This window comes from Lates calcarifer, linkage group LG7_1 (assembly GCF_001640805.2).
Source record: "Lates calcarifer isolate ASB-BC8 linkage group LG7_1, TLL_Latcal_v3, whole genome shotgun sequence".
In the NCBI taxonomy this organism is placed as follows: domain Eukaryota; kingdom Metazoa; phylum Chordata; class Actinopteri; family Centropomidae; genus Lates; species Lates calcarifer.
Genome location: NC_066839.1, coordinates 2930162 through 2956443, shown reverse-complemented (window position 1 = coordinate 2956443; position 26282 = coordinate 2930162). Strand labels below are relative to the sequence as shown.

General features: G+C 41.1%; 3 protein-coding genes across 7 annotated transcripts in view; all 3 read left to right on the top strand.

Annotated features, from left to right (window-relative positions):
* Nucleotides 1-18602, top strand: part of LOC108887450 (uncharacterized) — a 32992-nt gene extending 14390 nt beyond the window's left edge. The window contains exons 4-10 of the mRNA XM_051071680.1: nucleotides 15937-16215; nucleotides 16316-16384; nucleotides 16765-16860; nucleotides 17134-17220; nucleotides 17320-17348; nucleotides 17491-17559; nucleotides 17636-18602. Coding sequence (XP_050927637.1) covers nucleotides 15937-16215; nucleotides 16316-16384; nucleotides 16765-16860; nucleotides 17134-17220; nucleotides 17320-17348; nucleotides 17491-17559; nucleotides 17636-17761 — 755 coding nt within the window. The 3' untranslated portion in view covers nucleotides 17762-18602. The remainder of the gene's footprint in view (nucleotides 1-15936; nucleotides 16216-16315; nucleotides 16385-16764; nucleotides 16861-17133; nucleotides 17221-17319; nucleotides 17349-17490; nucleotides 17560-17635) is intronic.
* Nucleotides 213-25703, top strand: LOC108887453 (integumentary mucin C.1). 5 transcript variants are annotated; one of them, XR_007813576.1, is made up of 10 exons: nucleotides 213-420; nucleotides 558-884; nucleotides 2300-2458; nucleotides 2568-2651; nucleotides 2761-2789; nucleotides 3204-3260; nucleotides 3409-3477; nucleotides 3848-4042; nucleotides 11245-11273; nucleotides 11521-12438. XR_007813576.1 is itself a non-coding variant. In XM_018682895.2 (8 exons), exons 1-8 carry the CDS (start codon nucleotides 360-362, stop codon nucleotides 3986-3988), a joined length of 930 nt encoding a protein of 309 aa, XP_018538411.1. In that variant the 5' UTR covers nucleotides 215-359; the 3' UTR covers nucleotides 3989-4177. The 5 variants fall into 5 exon arrangements, 1 of the variants encoding a protein (XP_018538411.1); XR_007813575.1 differs by lacking the exon at nucleotides 11521-12438 and adding an exon at nucleotides 25407-25703 and having other exon boundaries at nucleotides 215-420; nucleotides 555-884; nucleotides 11245-11271; XR_007813573.1 differs by having other exon boundaries at nucleotides 215-420; nucleotides 555-884.
* Nucleotides 6335-26282, top strand: part of LOC108887455 (uncharacterized) — a 50273-nt gene continuing 30325 nt past the window's right edge. Inside the window, exons 1-5 of the mRNA XM_051071679.1 lie at nucleotides 6335-7025; nucleotides 7110-8013; nucleotides 22631-22966; nucleotides 23109-23387; nucleotides 23488-23649. Of these exons, the coding sequence (XP_050927636.1) occupies nucleotides 7953-8013; nucleotides 22631-22966; nucleotides 23109-23387; nucleotides 23488-23649 (838 nt within the window). The 5' untranslated portion in view covers nucleotides 6335-7025; nucleotides 7110-7952. The remainder of the gene's footprint in view (nucleotides 7026-7109; nucleotides 8014-22630; nucleotides 22967-23108; nucleotides 23388-23487; nucleotides 23650-26282) is intronic.

Sequence of the window (26282 nt, the reverse complement as noted above, 5' to 3'; positions counted from 1 at the left end):
CCGCACCTCTCCCTCCTACATGCCTTTTTCAGTTTCACAGGATTCTTGTCAGGCTGCTGTGACCTCTGACCTTTTATTTTTGTTTGATTCATTAGTGCTGGTCCATGAACTGGAGAGTATGTCGTCTTGGATTATGTATTCAACGTACTGAATAAGAAAAGTCCGGGTGAGTCGGGAAAAGAAAAACTCTGAGAAATTCAACACCTGACAGAAGAGAAAAAAACAGAAAGACTCAAGCTATGAGGAAGTCACACCTTACTAATCACAGGAAACACAGTATATATATGCACAACGTTTATGTGCAAAACTCAAGTTCAGAGCATGAAATCAAGAGATAGAGAAGGCAGAGAGTAATAATAATGGCTGCATTCAAGCGGATTAAAATATTTTTGCTTGTGATACCAGTGCTTCAGTTCACAGGTAAGTACAGTGAACTCTTCAAAGCCAAGAAAGAGGAACATTTTATGGACGTATTGTCAAGTTAACTATGAGCCTTTGAGTCTTTGTTCAAATGTAACTCAGTTTCTCATGTTTCTGTCTGATCCTGTCCTCAGCAGTAACTGTACAACATCCAAGTCCGTTTGCTGTCATAGCTGGATATGGCGTCCATCTGCGATGTAAAAATGTGACAGATAACTCGGGGAAATGTGATGATATTACCTGGATCTTCAGTTCCTCAGTCAACACAGTGACACTGTTTGAACATGGAAAGATTCATGAAGATGCCAAAGCTAAATCAGTCAAACTGAGTCTTTCAGGGGACTGTTCTCTGGATATAAACAAGGTCACAGCTGAGGATTCTGGTCATTATACCTGCAGACAGTTCAACAAACCAGGACAGAAACATGGGCAGGACCCAGAGTATGTTCTGTCTGTTGTTAACGGTGAGTATTTACAGCAAAGTGTCTTGTTTACAATGATGTTAACTTTAATCTTGTATAAGGTGATGTTGTTCAGTTTTTTGTTACCGTAAAATATCAACTTGTGGTGACTGTAGCAATATTACACTTATTTATGGTTATGTTTAGGCACTCCCAGCACTTGGATAAGATTAGTGAAAGATCATGGTCTGGTTTAAAACAGAAAACGTTCACAGTGAGTTCAGACACAAAGTTTTGATTTAAATTTGACCAAAATCACACAAACTTTACCCAAAATGTTTTTGTTGCTTAAATGACAGACAGGACTCTGGATGTAGATCCTGGCCTCTTGTGTTACGGTTGTGCACTTTGTACGCCAGCTACTCACCCTGCTTATGTCACTGATTATGGTACTTAAGTCAAAAATATATATTTCCAGTTGAAATACAGTTTGAAAGTTGTGTGCATTATCACGGAAAAATCGCATATCCATGTCCATGAACATAAACTCAGTCGATACATTTTGGGACTATTTTATGAACTGCTGTGAAAACACACTGATGAGGCTAATGTTAGCTCTGATTAGTCACTGTTTCTTTTATGACTTCTTTTCTTAAAGGTTCCATATTATAGAAAGTGAGATCTCGGTGTCTGTTTTGATTATGAAGCAGGTCTAGGTGCTGTATAAATACTGTCAAAGTATCAAAATGCTTTATGCACGGAGAAATGAACACAGCCTGTATTCAGGAACCGTTCCTCTGAACGAGCCGTCAGGACTTCCATAACTTTCTGGTGTCACAATGATACATTCACTGTCCTCAGCTAAACTCTCAGCACGGCTCAATTTGACTCACTGTTCAATCGCTTTTTGTTGAAGTTGTTTTAGCTTTATCATCAACACAACACCAAGCAGTCATTCAGTCGGATGTCAGAAAGCCAATGCATCATTGCACAGCCTTCCCAGTGACAGTAATATCAGAGTGCAGTGGCTAAATAGTTTTTTTCTGAACTACCAGAGAATATTCAGTCTGAATTTGTTTGGCTCATTTCTGCGCTGACTGCTTAACATTTTCCTCTGCCAAACAACAGTAGGCTACAGTCTGTTGCCTGTGGTTGGCCTGGCTGTGTGCTGCTCAGAGAGCAGCCGATCAGAGGGAAGGCTAAGAGACAAACGCCCTGTTCTCTTGCTCCAGAGAGAAGCGTGAGAGCGGAAGTGTGAAACAACATTGGTTTTGTACTTAAAACCACAAACACATCTTCTTATGAATATCAAAACATCTTTAATTAGTGAAAAAAACATGAATAATTCAAGTGTAAGGTAACAAATATTAACAACAGAGAAGAGTGCAGCAGTTTATCATCAACCCTGACATGATTCTTTCACATGTAGTTATGTGAAGATGGAGGATAGAAATTCTTTTCTTTTTTTATTTGTCAAGGTGAGAGCACAAAAACAACCACAACCAAACCAACAACGACAACAACAACAATTAAATCAACCTCCACAAGTGCGACTAGATCAACAACAACAACGGCAACAGAAGCACAGACAAACACAACAGTATCTGCAGTCAGCGACCCACCAACAGAATCACAAGGTGACTTCTCATTTCATATTTCTCCCTCTGACACAGAATTACAGTATAAAATAGCTCATGATCACAACACTGTGGCACTCACAGGTTCCTCTTATATCTTTTTTTCCAGTTTGGTGGAGGGTCACCATGGCTGTGTGTTTAGCAGCACTCATAATAACTGTTGTGACAGTCAAGACATGCAAGAGATCAGACGGTGAGAACATTCACAAGTGAAACGTTGTTGTTTGGAAATTTCACTTATTGATGAATCAGGATTTCCACAGTGGAAGCTAATGTGGACTTTTTTTTTTTTGTCTTTTCAGATGACACAACACAGATGGACGAAAACATTGTGAGTTTATGTTGTATTAACTGCAGTATAGTCCTGAGTGTATTGTAGTGACACTAGGTGGTTGCAGAAACAGTGGTCAAATGATCCATTGTGGGGACAAGAAAAATAGAAGCTGCTACACCACAAACTACAGCCTCCAAAATGACTCCAGGGTTTGTTAACATCGTCTTTTATACAGTGGCCTCAGACCAATCATTTGAAAGTTTGTTTGGCTAAATTTACAGAAGTTTGGTTGCTATGGTTACCATCAATTTTACAGTACTAAACAGCTGCCTTCCAGGGTGGTTACTCGTTGATCAGACCTGTGTTTCAACTGTTCCGGTAAATGAATTTGACTCATGGCTGCAAGCAAATCAGGATCATAGTATATTCAATACATGTTGTACTGTCACTCAACTGTATTTTGTCCTCCAGGGACTGACTTCCAGCCCTGCAGAGACTCAGACGGCTCCAGAAACCAGTCAGGACATGGTGAGATCACACACTACACTTAGTCACTGTTAGGTTTGTTTTGATTGTCTGAAGCGTAGATGTGACGACACCTGAGAAACACATGCAGAGACTGACCTGTAGGTGTCTAAGTCTACTGAGCAGCTGTTATGTTGTCTTCACTGTGTAGGCTGATCCTGAAGAAGGTGTTTGCTACACCTCCATCACTTACACCAAGAAGACCAAGAGTAAAGCCCAGGTAAGCTGTCTGATTGGTTACACTAGTGACGATAAATCACTGAAATGTATGTGACGTCAGTTGGCCTGTAATCAATCATCAGTGATGCACTCACCTCTCCTCTGGCGCCACCATCAGACCAACATGTCAACTTCACAGAATTTAACGAGCAGATAAAAGCTGCAACATTTCACTTGTTAGATTTTTTTCTACAAATACAAATTTTGTATAAACTTGAATTTCTGATGCAGATTTATTTTACATGTTTACAAAGGCTGATTTACACCTTCAAACTATTTGAACCCATAGGTGGCAGCATTGTGAACATTTTCAGAGCTACTGCAATATGTTGTTTAGTATTACACTGTGTTGAGTTTGTGTTGTGCTCCAGGTTCCAGATAAAGTTGACACTGATGATGATGATCAATGCAGTGCAGTGATCTACAGTACTGTGAAATGTTCCTCCTCTTCTGTTGGAGCCTCCACTGATGTCAGCGACCTCTACGCTACCGTCAACAAACTGAACAAATAAGATCTCACTCATTTAATGCAGCATGTTATTTATGGGATTCCATTTGTGATTCATGTGAGTCTCAGCACATTGATGATGAACATACTGTTAACAATTTCTAACACTGTCAAACTGTCATGTTGATTGTTTCATAGCCTAATTATGACAAAATGAGAATACAGTGAAACATATTAAAACAATTCTTCTTCACTGGCTGATATTTGATGTCTGTCACAGAACACATGAGGTCTGAAGGTGCCATTGTGTTTGATGTAAATTAGTCCTGTGAGGAAATAGGTTTTTTCTCAGAGCACAGTGATGAATGAACACAGGTCAGTGACAGCAATGACAATGTAGAACTGCACATCACCAAAAACGAAAAGTAAAGCAAAGATGAAGGAAAGTCCAAAGAATGGGGAAAAAAAAAAAAAATAATAAATCTTTTAATCATTTCATGACCCATCTGGTTCAACTTGTGACTCCTAGAATGGGCCTAATCCATAGGTTGGGTACCACTGAGCCACATGTTGATGCATCAGTGCAACATCTACGCCCCCTGCTGGCTATGATGTGTCAAATGATCTTGACTCATGAGGTCCTTTTACCTCAGGTGTATTTAATCTGGTCTGATTGAGGCTGAATCTATAAAGAGGGAGCAGGGAGTTGGTGTCTGGTTTCATGTTGGTTGTTTTCTGATGGTCTGGTCATCCTGTTTTCAAGGCTTTATTTCTGTTAGGTTTGTTTGTCTAGGTTAGAGGGAAGACACCAGATCCTACGACCCTCTGTGAGTTGGTCTGAGTGGTTTCCTTTCTTGGTGTTAATTTTGGCCCAATAGCCTTTTGTTCTTGCTGCAGCTGCTTGACTTTGTGTTGGACGCCCTTTTGTGGGGGTCCTGACATAATTTGGGGCCTCAACTCAATGTTTGAGAGCCCTTTGAATGAGTACTTTATATTTTCATACTTTTACATTTAGCCTTTTCATCAGACCCTTTCCACTACAAGTCTGTGAAAGTGCAGGACCTGGGGCTTAGGGGGGGATTTGGAACTGGTCCTCAGGTATGTAGGCATAGAGAGAGTTGAGGCTCCCTCTAGTGGTGGAGAGTGTGAGGGAAAAGCAGACCTACTCAATATGAACAGTTGGCAGTTTATTAGGAACACCTGGCTAAAACTAAAGCAGTCTAATACAACAGTCCCTTAATATGTTCAAGATAATGTCCAGTTATTGAAATTGTTTTGGAGGATGTAGTTTGTGCTGTGCAGAGATGTTTCTACTATTCAGCCTACCCTCAATGATTTAACTGGGCTGGACAAAATAATAGAAACACCTGTCACAATGAGGGAGAAGCTATGTCTTGTTCTGGTGAGAGCTTTAGGAGTAACTCTTTGGGACAGAGGAGTGGTGTCAAATTCTGCATTGGCCTAAAACCAAGACTTTACCAGACCAAACCCACCTGGATCTACTGAATTTGAAACCTGATTCTGACCTTGGACTGGCCTCTAAACTCCTATTTGTGGGTTGCAACAGAACCAGTCAGATCCATTGAGGCCCCACCCCCCAAGACCCCTAATGATCCCTTGCCAATGTCCCAGTGCCAGATGCCACAGGACACCACCAGCAGTTCTGTTTCCATGTCCTCACAGCTCAGAGCAGCTTTGGCAGCATGAGGGCGACCTACACAATATTAGGCAGGTGGTTTTAATGTTGTGGCTGAACACATTCACATTTCAGGCAACTACCAGCATGAAACACTAACATGTCAGTGACACACTGTCTGCCTTATCGGTTAGATGATCAACTTTGCCTGTTCCAGCTATCAGACAGATAAACATGACTGATACTGGGCTGCAGAGGCTCAAGCACAGGTTCAAATGACCTCTGACTGTAGCTTTAAATCTGCAGTACAAAACTTTTGGCTCCCCCTTCTGGTAGTGAGAGTAATTTAAAAAGAACTGAAGGTGAGAACATTCACAGATGAAACTTAGAAACAGGAAGTTTTGATGAAGCTGGATTCTCACTGTTGAAGCTGAAGTCGACTGTTTTTTTGTCTTTTCAGGAAAAAAACACAGACGGATGAAAACAGTGTGAGTTTTTAACATTGTGTTCTTTTTGAGTTTGAATACAGTTCTTCTAAGTTTCTTTAGACAAACTTACCTGCAGAATAAATGTAATGTAATGTAACAGGTATCTTTACACTGTCAAGTTCTCTCTGATGAACTTATGCTCAGTTTGGGACAGTGGACACCTAAAGATCACAGAGGTGGGACTGGGACTGGAAAGTTGTCAGTGTGTCAGAGTCTGGGTTTGATTGTGTTGTGTTGTTCTTCACAGGTGTGTGATGATGAAGATGATGGTAGAGTGACTATGAAAACATCAGATCTTCTGATGGAGTTTGACTGAATCTTCTGCCTCTGTCAGACTCCACTGATCAGCACAACATGAAGAAATGAGTCCATTTCAGCTGCATCAGTGCAGTTTACCTGAGGAACTGAAGCTTTGAAAGAACAGAAACAGTCAAAGATCATTTTTAGAGAGTTATTATTTAGAGTTTCGTCTGACTTGGACAACAATATTCAAGTCTTGATTTCATCTCATGTGTCTTTTCCTGCATCAGCTGTTCAAACTTTTCTCATCTGTGTCCAGATCAGGTTTTAAATTCACCAAACAGGGAGGAGAATTTAACACTCGCATTGAGCTCAGTTTTTGTGTGAACAGAGGTCCAGAGGTCACAGAGGTCACAGAGGTCAGGGGCCCCGGGACCAGAGCAGTTTAAGCTGCTGACTATCACTCAGTTAGAGGGAGATCGTACCTGCTCACCAAAGTTAAATAGAGCAACAACAGGTGTTCAAGGCACAGAGTTGGAATGAGAGGCTCCATTCTCCCTATTAGAAGTCAGTGTACCATCAAAATGAATGCCACTGAAACCACAGGTGTGATACCACAAGTACTGATGTCAGACAACATGTTAGACTACACAGACACTGATGTCAACACTGTCTGGTTGTGCGATCTCAGTGACTCCAAACTTACTAAAGGTTAAAGTGGTTTTTATCAGAGTTCAGTAAGTGTCTCTTTGTCTTATGTCCTAATGAAGAGTCAAGTGTGTGTTTCTGTGAGCCTCACATGTTTATCTGATGTTTATCAGGTCGTCATTAGAGGGTAAAACCTCCAGAGCTCTGCTGCTGTCCAACCCACACTCTCATCAAAACACTTCCCCTTCAATTCTCAGAAAAAATGACTTCAGAGACACAATGAGGAACCAACAGGTCTCAGGTCAGTAACATGTCATCTTATCTGTGTTCTTTCCCAGCTGCTACAGACGTGTTAAAAAAAAGAGCTGCATTAATGCAAACATTTCTAACTAACAGTCTTCACACCTTTAGCCTCCTCAGTCCTTTTTCTGTTCAGGGTGTCAAACACGTCACTGTCAGAGACACAGTCTGCACTTGTTGAATCTTAATATAGTTTTCTCTCTGCAGCATTAAATGAGCTCAGATCCTGTTCTATCTGCAGAAACTTATTCCTTCTCTTAATAATGAACTATTGTCTAACAGTCAGGTCTCCATCCAACATGCTCATTGCAGTTTTACAGGATCTTTGTCAGACTGCTGTGACCTCTGACCTCTTCATTATGTTAGCTATGCTGCTTAGCCTTTGAGGGTGATGACAGGAGGCTGGATCCAGTCCCAGTTAACCTAAGCTGCATGTCTTTGGACTGTGAGAAGAAGGGCACACAGGCACAGGGAGAACATGCAAACTCCACACAGAAAAGCTCCATGTTGTTGTGAGGTGACAGAGCTAACCACTGCACCACTGTGCCGCCCTTCTGCTCATGACTCTAACTCAAAAACCAGAGCAAAAATAATCATGACCACATGACATCATACTGATCACAGGAAGTATGTGATGTTGGTCTGTATAAGATGAACCATTTTAGAGACTCTGACAGTTAGGATGGACAGAGAAAGGAGAGAGACAGAGCAGCACCATGGCTGAATTCAGATGGATTCAAATGTCTTTATTAATGATCCTGCTGCTTCAGTTCACAGGTAAGGACACATGGACATATAGAAATGACAGGATCATTGCAAGACTGATCTTTGGGCTCCAGGCCACTTTTGTCAGTGTAGTTGGGCCTCAGACCACTTTCTATTTAAACAACTGTATCAATCCAATACTGCAAGATATAAGCAAGTAACTGATAGAATTTTCTTCAGCACAACCTGGGCTATTTGAATATGTGTGTCTCTATAATGTAACAAGACATTTTAAATAGTTTGAACACCATAAACCCAAAAGGAAAAATAAAACGGAACCAAAAGCTATAATTTTTTTTCAACTGTTTTCTCACGGTTCAACAACACAGCTTATGATTGGTTTACACAGTCAATATGGCTGCCATGAATGTCTTTAATCAGAACACGGTAACAGTTGTTCTGATAATGAACAATGCATTAATGAGGACGCAGAACACGGAGTTATCCACTGCTTTGTTCCGGAAATGCTGAACAATGGCACCAGGTTCCATGATGGATTACAAAGACCCTGGAAGGATTCTAATCACAAACGACGGCTTGTTGTAAAGGCAGAACAGAGCGGAGCAGGGCAGTTTTTAAAGTTAGTTTCTACATCAATGCGTTACAGAAATATTAATGAAAGTATCAGACGAGTACTTTTCCAGTCGTCTGCCACTGGAGGGAGCCTGTTATCAGTGGCTTCTGATGGATGATCGTTCATTTCCGATCAGTCCAGTGTGCTGTTTGTGTTTGAAGATGAGACACATTAACAAACTTCTACTTGATGTCAAATCCTTCTCACATGAACTAGAACAGAACAATCATATTCTAACATCAGATCATTGTCTTTTATCTCGTCTTCTCAGCAACAGCTACTGGACAATATTCCTCCATCTTCACTGTCAGAGATGAAGATGAAGTCACTTTGTCCTGTGAAAATGTGAGAGATGATCAGGATCAATGTGACAGAACTACCTGGATCTTTATTGGTTCAGGAAGCAGAGCAGCAGTAACTCTGTTTGACCATGGGAAGATTTACAGAGCAGCCAAATCTAAATCAGACAGACTGAGTCTCACAGAGAACTGTTCTCTGGTTATAAAGAAGGTCACAGTTGAGGATGTTGGTTATTACAGCTGCAGACAGTTTGACAGATCAGGACAAAAACAAGGTCCAGACACTAATGTTCATCTGTCTGTTGTTACCAGTGAGTATTTCCATCATAATGTTTTCAGCTCAAACTGTCTTGTTAGAACAAAATACTGAAACATTACAATAATTCTGATTACAGTGATGAAGTTCATTTTACTCTTGTTGTCTTTCTCTCACAATATCTCCATCTTCACCAGTGACTGAACAGAAGAACAGAGATCAGGTGACATTATACTGCTCTGTGAGGACACGTTACCACTGTAGACACACAGTGAAGTGGCTGTATGAGGGTAAAGATGTGGCTACAGATGACAAAGGGTTGAGGACATCATCGTCTTCCTGCAGAGCCTCTGTGACCTTTCTGACTTCTCATTACATTTACAAATCAACATCTAAGCTCTTTTCTTGTGAAGTGACTGATGTTTACAACGGGCAACAGTTTACCTTCAGCCTTCAGTCCTCACCTGAGAAGTCAGGTAAGAACATTATGAGCTGATGATCATTTATTAACTGAAGATGAAGAACATGAGCTGTTTTCTAAACAATCAGTTTTTGTTGTTTATTTGTCCAGGTGACGACTCAACAACAACAACAACAACAACAGCAACTACAACCAGTGATGCTTCAACAAAACCAACAGGTAGAGACTCAACTATTGTATGTATCTTTTGTCCGATCTCTCTCTCCCTCTCATTCTCTTCTAGTAGTAAACCTTCTCACTGTTTGGTTGTTTGTCATGAAAATGAAACAGTTATAAATAATTTAGAGGAAACGATCTTCACTCCTTCAGCCTCCTCAGTCCTTTTTATTTTCAGGGTGTGAAACACGTCACTGTCACAGATACACAGTGTGCTCTTGAATCTTAATATAGTTTTCCTGATTCAGTGTTAAAGTGGTTAAACTTCAGTTCTAAATGCAGGAACATTTTTCTTTTCTTTGTGATCAACAGCAGTTTTACAGTCAGTTCTCTCTGTAAGATGCTCTGTTTTAGAGGCTGACAGTTTAGAATGAGAACATGTAAAGAAAAGAGACAGAGCAGCTCGATGCTTCATGACAAAACAAACTTTATTAGTAGTGTTAATGTATTTTATTTACTATCTTTTATTTATGAGCAGCCAGTTATGTTGTTTGCATTTGAAGATGAGACACATTAAACTTGTGTTGTATCATTCTCACATTAATCAGAAGATAACAGCCATATTCTGATATCAGATCAAAGTCTTTGTTCTCTTCTTCTCAGCAGCAGTAACTGGACAATATCCCCCCTTCTCTGTTAGATGGTGAACATGAGCTGTTTTCTAAAAAGCTGGTTTTGTGGTTTGTTTATTTGTCCAGGTGACAACACAACAACAACAACAATAAGAAACAGTGTAAAACCAGGTGTGACCACGACAGCAACTACAACAACAACAACAACAACAAACAACGTAAAACCAGGTGAAGACTCAACAATTTTTATGTATCTTTTTCTACACTCTCTCTCTCTCTCTCTCTCTCTCTCTCTCTTCCTCTCTCTCTCTCTCTCTCTCTCTCTCTCTCTCTCTCTCTCTCTCTCTCTCTCTCTCTCGGCTGTGGGTGGAGATATTCTCTTATTCAGTCTCCACCTTCACCAGTGACTGAACATAAGGATGATGATCAGGTGACATTAAACTGCTCTGTGTCAGCATATGGAGAGTGTAGTTACACAGTGTAGTGGCTGTATGAGGGTAAAGATGTGGACAAAGCTAACAAAGACATGATGACATCATCATCTGCTCAGCCAATGAGAGCTTTACAACATCTCATTACGTTCACACATCAAAGAATTATCAGTTATTCAAGTGTAAAGTGCAAATGCTGCACATCATGTGTTTATATCAGCCCATTCAGGAATAAGTGATGTATGCATCACCAGTACATACATAACATTTCCCTCCTCTTTCTTTCCAGACTGGTGGAGGTTCATCATTGTGTCTGTGGGTTTAGCAGCACTCATAACAATAGTTGTGGCAGTCAACATATGGTCAAGAACTGAAGGTGAGAACATTCACAGATGAAACTTAGAAACAGGAAGTTTTGATGAAGCTGGATTTTCACTGTTGAAGCTGAAGTCGACTGTTTTTTTGTCTTTTCAGGGAAAAAAACACAGACGGATGAAAACAGTGTGAGTTTTTAACATTGTGTTCTTTTTGAGTTTGAATACAGTTCTTCTAAGTTTCTTTAGACAAACTCACCTGCAGAATAAATGTAATGTAATGTAACAGGTATCTTTACACTGTCAAGTTCTCTCTGATGAACTTATGCTCAGTTTGGGACAGTGGACACCTAAAGATCACAGAGGTGGGACTGGGACTGGAAAGTTGTCAGTGTGTCAGAGTCTGGCTTTGATTGTGTTGTGTTGTTCTTCACAGGTGTGTGATGATGAAGATGATGGTAGAGTGACTTATGAAAACATCAGATCTTCTGATGGAGTTTGACTGAATCTTCTGCCTCTGTCAGACTCCACTGATCAGCACAACATGAAGAAATGAGTCCATTTCAGCTGCATCAGTGCAGTTTACCTGAGGAACTGAAGCTTTGAAAGAACAGAAACAGTCAAAGATCATTTTTAGAGAGTTATTATTTAGAGTTTCGTCTGACTTGGACAACAATATTCAAGTCTTGATTTCATCTCATGTGTCTTTTCCTGCATCAGCTGTTCAAACTTTTCTCATCTGTGTCCAGATCAGGTTTTAAATTCACCAAACAGGGAGGAGAATTTAACACTCGCTTTGAGCTCAATTTTTGTGTGAACAGAGGTCCAGAGGTCACAGAGGTCACAGAGGTCACAGAGGTCACAGAGGTCACAGAGGTCAGGGGCCCCGGGACCAGAGCAGTTTAAGCTGCTGACTATCACTCAGTTAGAGGGAGATTGTACCTGCTCACCAAAGTTAAATAGAGCAACAACAGGTGTTCAAGGCACAGAGTTGGAATGACAGAGGCTCCATTCTCCCTATTAGAAGTCAGTGTACCATCAAAATGAATGCTAAAGTCAGATAGTTACATAATGTTACTTTAAATTTAGTTAAATTGATATTGCTGTGTTACTTCTAATTTTTTCTTTAATTAATGTTTAACTGTGTTTTTTATGTCAATTATTTTAATGATCATTTTCAGGATTTATTGCTGTAAGTTGCCTTGTTGTCCAGCAGGGGGAGTAGTAGGTTCACTAGCAGGACAATGTGAAAAGCATAAGTAATAACCCAACACCACATGGCTGCTTGAAATGTAAATAAGCTTTCTTTATGTTCTGATGTGAAAGTCATTAAAGCAAAGAGGAAGTGGAACAACACTGGTCCTGGCTGAGTTACTTTTGAGAGTCAAATGAAACAGATAAGTGAGAGGAAAGTGTGGAGTTTCTGTTTGTATGAGCAAAGGAAGAATGTAAGGTCTGTCTGCATGAAAGCAACAAGACACAAGAGGGACAAGAAGCAACTTCATCCAAAGTCACTGAAGAGGAAGTGACACTTCACTCATGACAACATTTCTATTCAAAACACAAAATGACCACAAGGAGGCGCAAAAAGACTCAACATATATAACCTCCCTCCTCTTATCCTCCTCTAGTAGTAAACCTTCCCTGTGTTGGTTGAACAGCTCTGTTCACACTAAGATGTGTCTGAATACACATAGAAATGCAGACAAAATGACGTCAGAACACACAGAACCTGAGAAATGGATCCACATCACCAAACACTCTGAGCTAATATAAATGTAAATACATTTCAAACAGCTTAAAGGACCAGGTCGTCTCTGCAGGGAGCATGTAGCATCAAAAACACTAAAACCACAGGTGTGATACCACAAGTACTGATGTCAGACAACATGTTAGACTACACAGACACTGATGTCAACACTGTCTAGTTGTGCGATCTCAGTGACTCCAAACTTACTAAAGGTTAAAGTGGTTTTTATCAGAGTTCAGTAAGTGTCTCTTTGTCTTATGTCCTAATGAAGAGTCAAGTGTGTGTTTCTGTGAGCCTCACATGTTTATCTGATGTTTATCAGGTCGTCATTAGAGGGTAAAACCTCCAGAGCTCTGCTGCTGTCCAACCCACACTCTCATCAGAACACTTCCCCTTCAGCTCTCAGAAAAAATGACTTCAGAGACACAATGAGGAACCAACAGGTCTCAGGTCAGTAACATGTCATCTTATCTGTGATCTTTCCCAGCTGCTACAGACGTGTTAAAAAAAGAGCTGCATTAATGCAAACATTTCTAACTAACAGTCTTCACACCTTTAGCCTCCTCAGTCCTTTTTCTGTTCAGGGTGTCAAACACGTCACTGTCAGAGACACAGTCTGCACTTGTTGAATCTTAATATAGTTTTCTCTCTGCAGCATTAAATGAGCTCAGATCCTGTTCTATCTGCAGAAACTTATTCCTTCTCTTAATAATGAACTATTGTCTAACAGTCAGGTCTCCATCCAACATGCTCATTGCAGTTTTACAGGATCTTTGTCAGACTGCTGTGACCTCTGACCTCTTCACTATGTTAGCTATGCTGCTTAGCCTTTGAGGGTGATGACAGGAGGCTGGATCCAGTCCCAGTGAACCTAAGCTGCATGTCTTTGGACTGTGAGAAGAAGGGCACACAGGCACAGGGAGAACATGCAAACTCCACACAGAAAAGCTCCATGTTGTTGTAAGGTGACAGAGCTAACCACTGCACCACTGTGCCGCCCTTCTGCTCATGACTCTAACTCAAAAACCAGAGCAAAAATAATCATGACCACATGACATCATACTGATCACAGGAAGTATGTGATGTTGGTCTGTATAAGATGAACCATTTTAGAGACTCTGACAGTTAGGATGGACAGAGAAAGGAGAGAGACAGAGCAGCACCATGGCTGAATTCAGATGGATTCAAATGTCTTTATTAATGATCCTGCTGCTTCAGTTCACAGGTAAGGACACATGGACATATAGAAATGACAGGATCATTGCAAGACTGATCTTTGGGCTCCAGGCCACTTTTGTCAGTGTAGTTGGGCCTCAGACCACTTTCTATTTAAACAACTGTATCAATCCAATACTGCAAGATATAAGCAAGTAACTGATAGAATTTTCTTCAGCACAACCTGGGCTATTTGAATATGTGTGTCTCTATAATGTAACAAGAGATTTTAAATAGTTTGAACACCATAAACCCAAAAGAAAAAATAAAACGGAACTAAAATCTATAATTTTTTTAAATTGTTTTTCAACAGAAAAACTATGTATCAGTGTTTGGAGTCTAAATCCATGTAGGCCAAGGTCTCAATGAACAAACAAAAGCTAAATGAAGTCTCTAGTGCACACACAGGCAGAAATGTTCACATTTATTTCGGTGCGTCCACTCGTTGTTTTCACTGGGGCCATTCTGCTCCATAGTTTCTGACCAGGATCAGACAGAGAGCTTCATCACGCACACACTGCACTTCCATGGCACCAAACTGTTCAAAATATGGTCACCACTATCTCCAGAACCTCTACATTCAACATCTCTAAAAACTCCTCCGGGTCGTTATCGCGGAACAGCCGCATCTTGGCGGCCGTATCCTTTGAGAGCGTCTTTTTTTTTGCGCACTCCAGCGCTCTCCAAGCGCACACGGACTGATGAGCTGCTTTCAGATGACATCTAGGCACATTATTGTTTCCCTGAAGTGTGAGTTGAAGCTACACTAGATTTCTAAATGCTAAGGACACAGCATCAACAGAGTAAGTCATGTCCGTGAATCGACGATCCGCCGTATTGTGACTCTCATTGGATCAACTGTTTTCTCACGGTTCAACAACACAGCTTATGATTGGTTTACACAGTCAATATGGCTGCCATGAATGTCTTTAATCAGAACACGGTAACAGTTGTTCTGATAATGAACAATGCATTAATGAGGACGCAGAACACGGAGTTATCCACTGCTTTGTTCCGGAAATGCTGAACAATGGCACCAGGTTCCATGATGGATTACAAAGCAAAGACCCTGGAAGGATTCTAATCACAAACGACGGCTTGTTGTAAAGGCAGAACAGAGCGGAGCAGGGCAGTTTTTGAAGTTAGTTTCTACATCAATGCGTTACAGAAATATTAATGAAAGTATCAGACGAGTACTTTTCCAGTCGTCTGCCACTGGAGGGAGCCTGTTATCAGTGGCTTCTGATGGATGATCGTTCATTTCCGATCAGTCCAGTGTGCTGTTTGTGTTTGAAGATGAGACACATTAACAAACTTCTACTTGATGTCAAATCCTTCTCACATGAACTAGAACAGAACAATCATATTCTAACATCAGATCATTGTCTTTTATCTCGTCTTCTCAGCAACAGCTACTGGACAATATTCCTCCTCCATCACTGTCAGAGATGAAGATGAAATCACTTTGTCCTGTGAAAATGTGATAGATGATCAGGATCAATGTGACAGAACTACCTGGATCTTCATTGGTTCAGGAAGCAGAGCAGTAGTATGGCTGTTTGAACTTGGGAAGATTCACAGAGCAGCCAAATCTAAATCAGACAGACTGAGTCTCACAGAGAACTGTTCTCTGGTTATAAAGAAGGTCACAGTTGAGGATGTTGGTTATTACATCTGCAGACAGTTTGACAGATCAGGACAACAACAACGTCCAGATGCTCCTGTTTATCTGTCTGTTGTTACCAGTGAGTATTTCCATCATAATGTTTTCAGCTCAAACTGTCTTGTTAGAACAAAATACTGAAACATTACAATAATTCTGATTACAGTGATGAAGTTCATTTTACTCTTGTTGTCTTTCTCTCACAATATCTCCATCTTCACCAGTGACTGAACAGAAGAACAGAGATCAGGTGACATTATACTGCTCTGTGAGGACACGTTACCACTGTAGACACACAGTGAAGTGGCTGTATGAGGGTAAAGATGTGGCTACAGATGACAAAGGGTTGTGGACATCATCGTCTTCCTGCAGAGCCTCTGTGACCTTTCTGACTTCTCGTTACATTTACAAATCAACATCTAAGCTCTTTTCTTGTGAAGTGACTGATGTTTACAACGAGCAACAGTTTACCTTCAGCCTTCAGTCCTCACCTGAGAAGTCAGGTAAGAACATTATGAGCTGATGATCATTTATTAACTGAAGATGAAGAACATGAGCTGTTTTCTAAACAATCAGTTTTTGTGGGTTTATTTATTTGTCCAGGTGACGACTCAACAACAACAACAACAACAACAGCATCTCCAACCAGTGACGCTTCAACAAAACCAACAGGTAGAGACTCAACTATTGTATGTATCTTTTGTCCGATCTCTCTCTCCCTCTCATTCTCTTCTAGTAGTAAACCTTCTCACTGTTTGGTTGTTTGTCATGAAAATGAAACAGTTATAAATAATTTAGAGGAAACGATCTTCACTCCTTCAGCCTCCTCAGTCCTGTTATGTTGTTTGCATTTGAAGATGAGACACATTAAACTTGTGTTGTATCATTCTCACATTAATCAGAAGATAACAGCCATATTCTGATATCAGATCAAAGTCTTTGTTCTCTTCTTCTCAGCAGCAGTAACTGGACAATATCCCCCCTTCTCTGTTAGATGGTGAACATGAGCTGTTTTCTAAAAAGCTGGTTTTGTGGTTTGTTTATTTGTCCAGGTGACGACACAACAACAGCAACAATAAGAAACAGTGTAAAACCAGGTGTGACCACGACAGCAACTACAACCAGTGATGCTTCAACAAAACCAAAAGGTAGAGACTCAACTATTTTATGTATCTTAAAAAAGAATGATGAGTTTTTTAAACCCTGATTTAAACATCTGTGCATCTATGGACAAACAACAGACTGTATCATTTCATGTGGAGGACCTGTTGGATGCATTCTGTTTTTTAAAGCAGCTAGTGTACTGTCATGTAGGGAGAGTGAGGTGAAAGCATCAGAGGATACCAAGTATCAGTCCTAGCCAGTGCAGATATCAGCCAGCTATTGTCACAGTGTTTTTAATGTCTTCATTCTCTTTCCAGATTGGTGGTGGTTTGTCATTGTGGCTGTTGGTGTATTGGTGCTCCTGATGATTGCCATAGCAGTCTTCAAAAGGAAGAGAGCTAAAGGTTGAGAATATTCACAGACGACACTTTATAAAACAAAAGGTTTTAATAAAGCTGGATTTTTACTGTGAAAGCTAAAGTTGACTCTGTTTGTCTTTCCAGGGAACAAAACACAGATGGATGAAAACACTGTGAGTTTTGAACCAGAACATTCAAACTTTTACACAATTATAAGAGTTGAGTTTGGTCACATGGTCCTGCAGGATTAGCCAAGAAGAAGTCTTGAACACCATATACAACCAACCAATAACCATCCCCTATTTCACTGTGTAGGCTGATCCTGAGGATGGTGTTCCCTACGCCTCCATCAGCTACAGCAGGAAGACCAAGAGTAAAGCCCAGGTAAGCTGTCTGACGGGTCGTACTTCTTTAATGTTGTGTAATTAATGTGTTGAGCTGTTTGTCTGTTGTTTTCCAGGTTCTGGGTAAAGATGATGAAGATGATGCAGTGACCTACAGCACAGTGAGAGCCTCCCCCTCCTCTGCTGGAGCCTCTGCTGATCTCAGCAACCTCTACGCTGCCATCAACAACCCAGGAAAATAAAGAAACAGCATAGTTACATCTCATATCAGCAGTTACTTTACATTAATGACTGATTAGTTCAAGAGACACAATGTAACCTTGCTAAGCAACAGCGCCCTCTGCAGCCATGAGTGGTGATTAATTCTGCTGAACTGAAACGCAGCTGAACAGTGTATATTACCCATGATCCTCAGCCTCTGAAGCAGGAAGTGCTGTCATTATAACAAACACACCAAACTCTGTTTCTAATTCTTGATATTTCCCTCAGTTTCCTGGCTGGATATCAGAGGTGAACTCTGGTTTTTAATGACTTCTATGTGATTTTAACTGATCTACAGTTCAGCATCTGATTCCAGTAGTTTAAGCTGCTGACTATCACTCAGTTAGAGGGAGATCGTACCTGCTCACCAAAGTTAAATAGAGCAACAACAGGTGTTCAAGGCACAGAGTTGGAATGAGAGGCTCCATTCTCACTATTAGAAGTCAGTGTACCATCAAAATGAATGTGAAGCTTTTATTTCAAAGTCAGATCGTTACACAATGTTGCTTTTAATTTAGTCAAATTGATATTGCTGTGTTACTTCTAATTTTTTCTTTAATTAATGTTTTACTGTGTTTTTTATTTCAATTATTTTAATGATCATTTTCAGGATTTATTGCTGTAAATTGCCTTGTTGTCCAGCAGGGGGAGTAGTAGGTTCACCAGTAGCACAATGTGAAAAGAACAAGTAATAACCCAACACCACATGGCTGCTTGAAATGTAAATAAGCTTTCTTTATGTTCTGATGTGAAAGTCATTAAAGCAAAGAGGAAGTGGAACAACACTCGTCCTGGCTGAGTTACTATATAACCTCCCTCCTCTTATCCTCCTCTAGTAGTAAACCTTCCCTGTGTTGGTTGAACAGCTCTGTTCACACTAAGATGTGTCTGAATCCAGATAGAAATGCAGACAAAATGACGTCAGAACACACAGAACCTGAGAAATGGATCCACATCACCAAACACTCTGAGCTAATATAAATGTAAATACATTTCAAACAGCTTAAAGGACCAGGTCGTCTCTGCAGGGAGCATGTAGCATCAAAAACACTGAAACCACAGGTGTGATACCACAAGTACTGATGTCAGACAACATGTTAGACTACACAGACACTGATGTCAACACTGTCTAGTTGTGCGATCTCAGTGACTCCAAACTTACTAAAGGTTAAAGTGGTTTTTATCAGAGTTCAGTAAGTGTCTCTTTGTCTTATGTCCTAATGAAGAGTCAAGTGTGTGTTTCTGTGAGCCTCACATGTTTATCTGATGTTTATCAGGTCGTCATTAGAGGGTAAAACCTCCAGAGCTCTGCTGCTGTCCAACCCTCACTCTCATCAAAACACTTCCCCTTCAGCTCTCAGAAAAAATGACTTCAGAGACACAATGATGAACCAACAGGTCTCAGGTCAGTAACATGTCATCTTATCTGTGATCTTTCCCAGCTGCTACAGACGTGTTAAAAAAGAGACCTAAGTGCTAAGGTTGAAGGTAACTGGACTTCTTTTTTGGTTTGACGACATTTTACCTCTCATCCGAAAGTTTTCTTCAGTTCTGAAAACTGGTTGGGGAGTCCCAGGTATTTAACATCCAGGCATGATTATGGGTTATGGTTATGGGACCCTAACGACTCACATGACGTCAGGGTGTGCATGGGGGTTGAACCTCCTGGACAAGGATCTCAGGACTGCATTGTAAGTGGCTGAAAGATGGTGTTGTAAGCCACCACCTCTGTTTTGAGATGGACGTTCCAGGACGTTCTCTATCCAAAATGTGGACGCTGTCGTCCTCAAAAGAGTGTCCCTTCTCCTTCAGGTGTAAATGAACCGCTGAGTCTTGTCCTGATGAGCTGACTCTTCTGTGTTGTGCCATGTGTTTATGGAGTGGTTGTTTTGTTTCACCTATGTACAGGTCTAGTATTTCTCCCTGCATTGAACAGTGTACACAAGATTACTCAGCTTGTGCTTGGGAGTATTGTCTTTGGAATGAACCAGTATCTGCCTAAGGTTGTTGCCAGGTCTGAAATGCACCAGGATGTTATGTTTGGAGAAAATTCTTTTGAATTTCTCAGACAGTCCTGCCACATATGGTTTGACAATGTTGTTCTGTATTTTGTCTTGTTCACCAGTTGCTGCCCATGGCTCTTCCTGATGTTTTTTTGTTGATTTGATGAAAGCCCAGTTAGGGTATCCACGTGTCTTAAGTGCTGTTTTGAGGGGTCTGTGTTCTTTTTCCTTTCCAACTGCTTTGGGGGGAATGTTCTGTGCCTGATGGTGTAGAGTTCTGATCACACCAACTTTGTGTGCCAGGGGATGGTGGGAATCAAAGAATAGGTATTGGTCCGTGTGTGGGGGTTTTCAGTAGACTTTGATGTTGAGGCTCATCATTCTCGATGAGCATTGCACCGTCCAAAAAAGATAACCTACGGCCTTTGGTGTCCTCCCCTGGTGAACTTGATGTGTATGTCCACTGCGTTGATATGTCCAGTGAAAGTTTCTACTTCTTGGGTTTTGATTTTGACCCAGGTGTTATCCACATACCAGAACCAGTGTCTAGGTGTTGCTCCTCTGAAAGTGATAAGTGCTTTCTCCTTGACCTCTTCCATGTAGAGGTTGGCCACGATGGGTGACATTGTGGAACCCATGGCACATCCATGCTTCTGTCTGTCATTGTATTTAAAATAGGTGGTTGTGAGGCAATGGTCAAGTAGGGTACAGATCTGGTCTGACATGAGGTTGGTCCTGTGGTGGAGGCAGTTGTCCTGCTGTAGACGCTTCCTAATGGTCTCCACAGCCTCGGCTGTGGGTATGCAGTTGGAGATATGACATCAAAGGACACCATGGTTTTGTCTGGAGCCAGTTTGAGCCTCCGGACCTTGTTGGTGAAATCCATGGAGTTCTTGACATGATGCATGGTGTTCCCCGCCAGCGGAGCTAAAATGGCGCCAAGGTGTTTGGCAATATTGTAGGTGACCAAGTTGATGCTACTTACAATGGGGCTGAGTGGGGCTCCTTCTTTGTGTATCTTCAGGAGTCCATAAATGCAGGGAGTATTATCACCAGGGTAGAGGCGATAATATGCTCGGTGGTCAATAACTTTATCCCCCTCCAGTCTCTGTAAACATGTCTATGACTTTCTTCTTGTAGCCAGCCGTGGGGTCTCGTTTGAGGAACTCATAGGTGTTACTGTCACTGAGTAGTGTAGAAACTCAGGGTACTGATGGCCTTCCTTTCCTGGGTGGTGACATTGGAAAGAGGTATCTTGGCACTGGATAGGGCTGTGGATACCTTAATCTGTTCTGCCTCTGATTGTGTAATTGTGATTGTTGGTTTTTATGGCTGATTCTGTAGCTGTAATGAGATCCACTGTGAGCAGTTGTTGTGGCGATACGGCAAAGTTGAGTCCTTTGGCTACGACTTCCCTTTCTGTTGTGGTGAGGTCCCTATCCAGATTTTTAACCCACTTGTTCTGGTTGTCTCCAGAAGCAGCAACATTCTGTGGAGGTTTGGATGATCCCAGAGGTCTTGACGTAGCATAGGTCCTGGTTTGAAGGCGTAGGAATTTGCGGGTTTGTTGCTCCTTGCCTTTTGTGTGTTGAGCCTGCTGGGCCCTCTCCACAAAGTTGGAAACTTCCTCCAGGATGGAAGAAGGCAGGAGTCACACCTGGGCTCATGTGACCCTAACAACTCGCATAACGACTGGGCGGGTCAACGATGCCCATAACCACCCCTGGAGGTTAAATACCTGGGACTCCCCAACCAGTTTTCAGAAATGAAGAAGCCTTTTGAACGACAGGTGAAATGTCTTCAAACCAAAAAAGAAGTCCAGTTGCCTTCAACCTTAGCACTTAAGACTACGATGACCGGGATGACTGAGAACCCTCACAGACATGTTAAAAAAAGAGCTGCATTAATGCAAACATTTCTAACTAACAGTCTTCACACCTTTAGCCTCCTCAGTCCTTTTTCTGTTCAGGGTGTCAAACACGTCACTGTCAGAGACACAGTCTGCACTTGTTGAATCTTAATATAGTTTTCTCTCTGCAGCATTAAATGAGCTCAGATCCTGTTCTATCTGCAGAAACTTATTCCTTCTCTTAATAATGAACTATTGTCTAACAGTCAGGTCTCCATCCAACATGCTCACTGCAGTTTTACAGGATCTTTGTCAGACTGCAGTGACCTCTGACCTCTTCATTATGTTAGCTATGCTGCTTAGCCTTTGAGGGTGATGACAGGAGGCTGGATCCAGTCCCAGTTAACCTGAGCTGCATGTCTTTGGACTGTGAGAAGAAGGGCACACAGGCACAGGGAGAACATGCAAACTCCACACAGAAAAGCTCCATGTTGTTGTGAGGTGACAGAGCTAACCACTGCACCACTGTGCCGCCCTTCTGCTCATGACTCTAACTCAAAAACCAGAGCAAAAATAATCATGACCACATGACATCATACTGATCACAGGAAGTATGTGATGTTGGTCTGTATAAGATGAACCATTTTAGAGACTCTGACAGTTAGGATGGACAGAGAAAGGAGAGAGACAGAGCAGCACCATGGCTGAATTCAGATGGATTCAAATGTCTTTATTAATGATCCTGCTGCTTCAGTTCACAGGTAAGGACACATGGACATATAGAAATGACAGGATCATTGCAAGACTGATCTTTATTAATATTATCAGTGGCTTCTGATGGATGATCGTTCATTTCCGATCAGTCCAGTGTGCTGTTTGTGTTTGAAGATGAGACACATTAACAAACTTCTACTTGATGTCAAATCCTTCTCACATGAACTAGAACAGAACAATCATATTCTAACATCAGATCATTGTCTTTTATCTCGTCTTCTCAGCAACAGCTACTGGACAGTTTTCCTCCATCACTGTCAGAGATGAAGATGAAGTCACTTTGTCCTGTGAAAATGTGAGAGATGATCAGGATCAATGTGACAGAACTGACTGGGTGTTCATTAGTTCAGGAAGCAGAGCAGCAGCATGGCTGTTTGACCATGGGAAGATTCACAGAGCAGCCAAATCTAAATCAGACAGACTGAGTCTCACAGAGAACTGTTCTCTGGTTATAAAGAAGGTCACAGTTGAGGATGCTGGTCAGTACACCTGCCGACAGTTTGACAAATTAGGACGACAACAAGGTCAAGGTGCTGCAGTTCACCTGTCTGTTGTTTCCAGTGAGTATTTCCATCATAATGTTTTCAGCTCAAACTATCTTGTTAGAACAAAATACTGAAACATTACAATAATTCTGATTACAGTGATGAAGTTCATTTTACTCTTGTTGTCTTTCTCTCACAATATCTCCATCTTCACCAGTGACTGATCGTAACGACATTGATCAGGTGACATTATACTGCTCTGTGAGGACATATGACCACTGTATACACACAGTGAAGTGGCTGTATGAGGGTAAAGATGTGGCTACAGATGACAAAGGGTTGAGGACATCATCGTCTTCCTGCAGAGCCTCTGTGACCTTTCTGACTTCTCATTACATTTACAAATCAACGTCTAAGCTCTTTTCTTGTGAAGTGACTGATGGTTACAACGAGCAACAGTTTACCTTCAGCCTTCAGTCCTCACCTGAGAAGTCAGGTAAGAACATTATGAGCTGATGATCATTTATTAACTGAAGATGAAGAACATGAGCTGTTTTCTAAACAATCAGTTTTTGTGGGTTTGTTTATTTGTCCAGGTGACGACTCAACAACAACAACAACAACAACAACAACAACAGCAACAGCAACAACAACAACAACAACAACAACAACTACAACAACAACAGCAGCAACAACAACAACAACAACAACAACAACAACAGCATCTCCAACCAGTGACGCTTCAACAAAACCAACAGGTAGAGACTCAACTATTGTATGTATCTTTTGTCCGATCTCTCTCTCCCTCTCATTCTCTTCTAGTAGTAAACCTTCTCACTGTTTGGTTGTTTGTCATGAAAATGAAACAGTTATAAATAATTTAGAGGAAACGATCTTCACTCCTTCAGCCTCCTCAGTCCTTTTTATTTTCAGGGTGTGAAACACGTCACTGTCACAGATACACAGTGTGCTCTTGAATCTTAATATAGTTTTCCTGATTCAGTGTTAAAGTGGTTAAACTTCAGTTCTAAATGCAGGAACATTTTTCTTTTCTTTGTGATCAACAGCAGTTTTACAGTCAGTTCTCTCTGTAAGATGCTCTGTTTTAGAGGCTGACAGTTTAGAATGAGAACATGTAAAGAAAAGAGACAGAGCAGCTCGATGCTTCATGACAAAACAAACTTTATTAGTAGTGTTAATGTATTTTATTTACTATCTTTTATTTATGAGCAGCCAGTTATGTTGTTTGCATTTGAAGATGAGACACATTAAACTTGTGTTGTATCATTCTGACATTAATCAGAAGATAACAGCCATATTCTGATATCAGATCAAAGTCTTTGTTCTCTTCTTCTCAGCAGCAGTAACTGGACAATATCCCCCCTTCTCTGTTAGATGGTGAACATGAGCTGTTTTCTAAAAAGCTGGTTTTGTTTATTTGTCCAGGTGACAACACAACAACAACAATAAGAAACAGTGTAAAACCAGGTGTGACCACGACAGCTCTCTCTCTCTCTCTCTCTTCCCTCCTCTCTCCTCCTCTCCTCTCTCTCTCTCTCTCTCTCTCTCTCTCTCTCTCTCTCTCTCTCTCTCTCTCTCTCTCTCTCCTCTCTCTCTCTCTCTTCCTCTCTCTCTCTCTCTCTCTCTCTCTCTCTCTCTCTCCCTCTCTCTCTCTCTCTCTCTCTCTCTCTCTCGGCTGTGGGTGGAGATATTCTCTTATTCAGTCTCCACCTTCACCAGTGACTGAACATAAGGATGATGATCAGGTGACATTAAACTGCTCTGTGTCAGCATATGGAGAGTGTAGTTACACAGTGTAGTGGCTGTATGAGGGTAAAGATGTGGACAAAGCTAACAAAGACATGATGACATCATCATCTGCTCAGCCAATGAGAGCTTTACAACATCTCATTACGTTCACACATCAAAGAATTATCAGTTATTCAAGTGTAAAGTGCAAATGCTGCACATCATGTGTTTATATCAGCCCATTCAGGAATAAGTGATGTATGCATCACCAGTACATACATAACATTTCCCTCCTCTTTCTTTCCAGACTGGTGGAGGTTCATCATTGTGTCTGTGGGTTTAGCAGCACTCATAACAATAGTTGTGGCAGTCAACATATGGTCAAGAACTGAAGGTGAGAACATTCACAGATGAAACTTAGAAACAGGAAGTTTTGATGAAGCTGGATTTTCACTGTTGAAGCTGAAGTCGACTGTTTTTTTGTCTTTTCAGGGAAAAAAACACAGACGGATGAAAACAGTGAGTTTTTAACATTGTGTTCTTTTTGAGTTTGAATACAGTTCTTCTAAGTTTCTTTAGACAAACTCACCTGCAGAATAAATGTAATGTAATGTAACAGGTATCTTTACACTGTCAAGTTCTCTCTGATGAACTTATGCTCAGTTTGGGACAGTGGACACCTAAAGATCACAGAGGTGGGACTGGGACTGGAAAGTTGTCAGTGTGTCAGAGTCTGGGTTTGATTGTGTTGTGTTGTTCTTCACAGGTGTGTGATGATGAAGATGATGGTAGAGTGACTTATGAAAACATCAGATCTTCTGATGGAGTTTGACTGAATCTTCTGCCTCTGTCAGACTCCACTGATCAGCACAACATGAAGAAATGAGTCCATTTCAGCTGCATCAGTGCAGTTTACCTGAGGAACTGAAGCTTTGAAAGAACAGAAACAGTCAAAGATCATTTTTAGAGAGTTATTATTTAGAGTTTCGTCTGACTTGGACAACAATATTCAAGTCTTGATTTCATCTCATGTGTCTTTTCCTGCATCAGCTGTTCAAACTTTTCTCATGTGTGTCCAGATCAGGTTTTAAATTCACCAAACAGGGAGGAGAATTTAACACTCGCTTTGAGCTCAGTTTTTGTGTGAACAGTTGCCATGAATAGATAAGTGAACAGGCCTACCAGGTACAGGCCCAGAGGTCACAGAGGTCACAGAGGTCACAGAGGTCAGGGGCCCCGGGACCAGAGCAGTTTAAGCTGCTGACTATCACTCAGTTAGAGGGAGATCGTACCTGCTCACCAAAGTTAAATAGAGCAACAACAGGTGTTCAAGGCACAGAGTTGGAATGAGAGGCTCCATTCTCCCTATTAGAAGTCAGTGTACCATCAAAATGAATGCTAAAGTCAGATAGTTTCATAATGTTACTTTAAATTTAGCTAAATTGATATTGCTGTGTTACTTCTATTTTTTTCTTTAATTAATGTTTAACTCCGTTTTTTATTTCAATTATTTTAATGATCATTTTCAGGATTTATTGCTGTAAGTTGCCTTGTTGTCCAGCAGGGGGAGTAGTAGGTTCACTAGCAGGACAATGTGAAAAGCATAAGTAATAACCCAACACCACATGGCTGCTTGAAATGT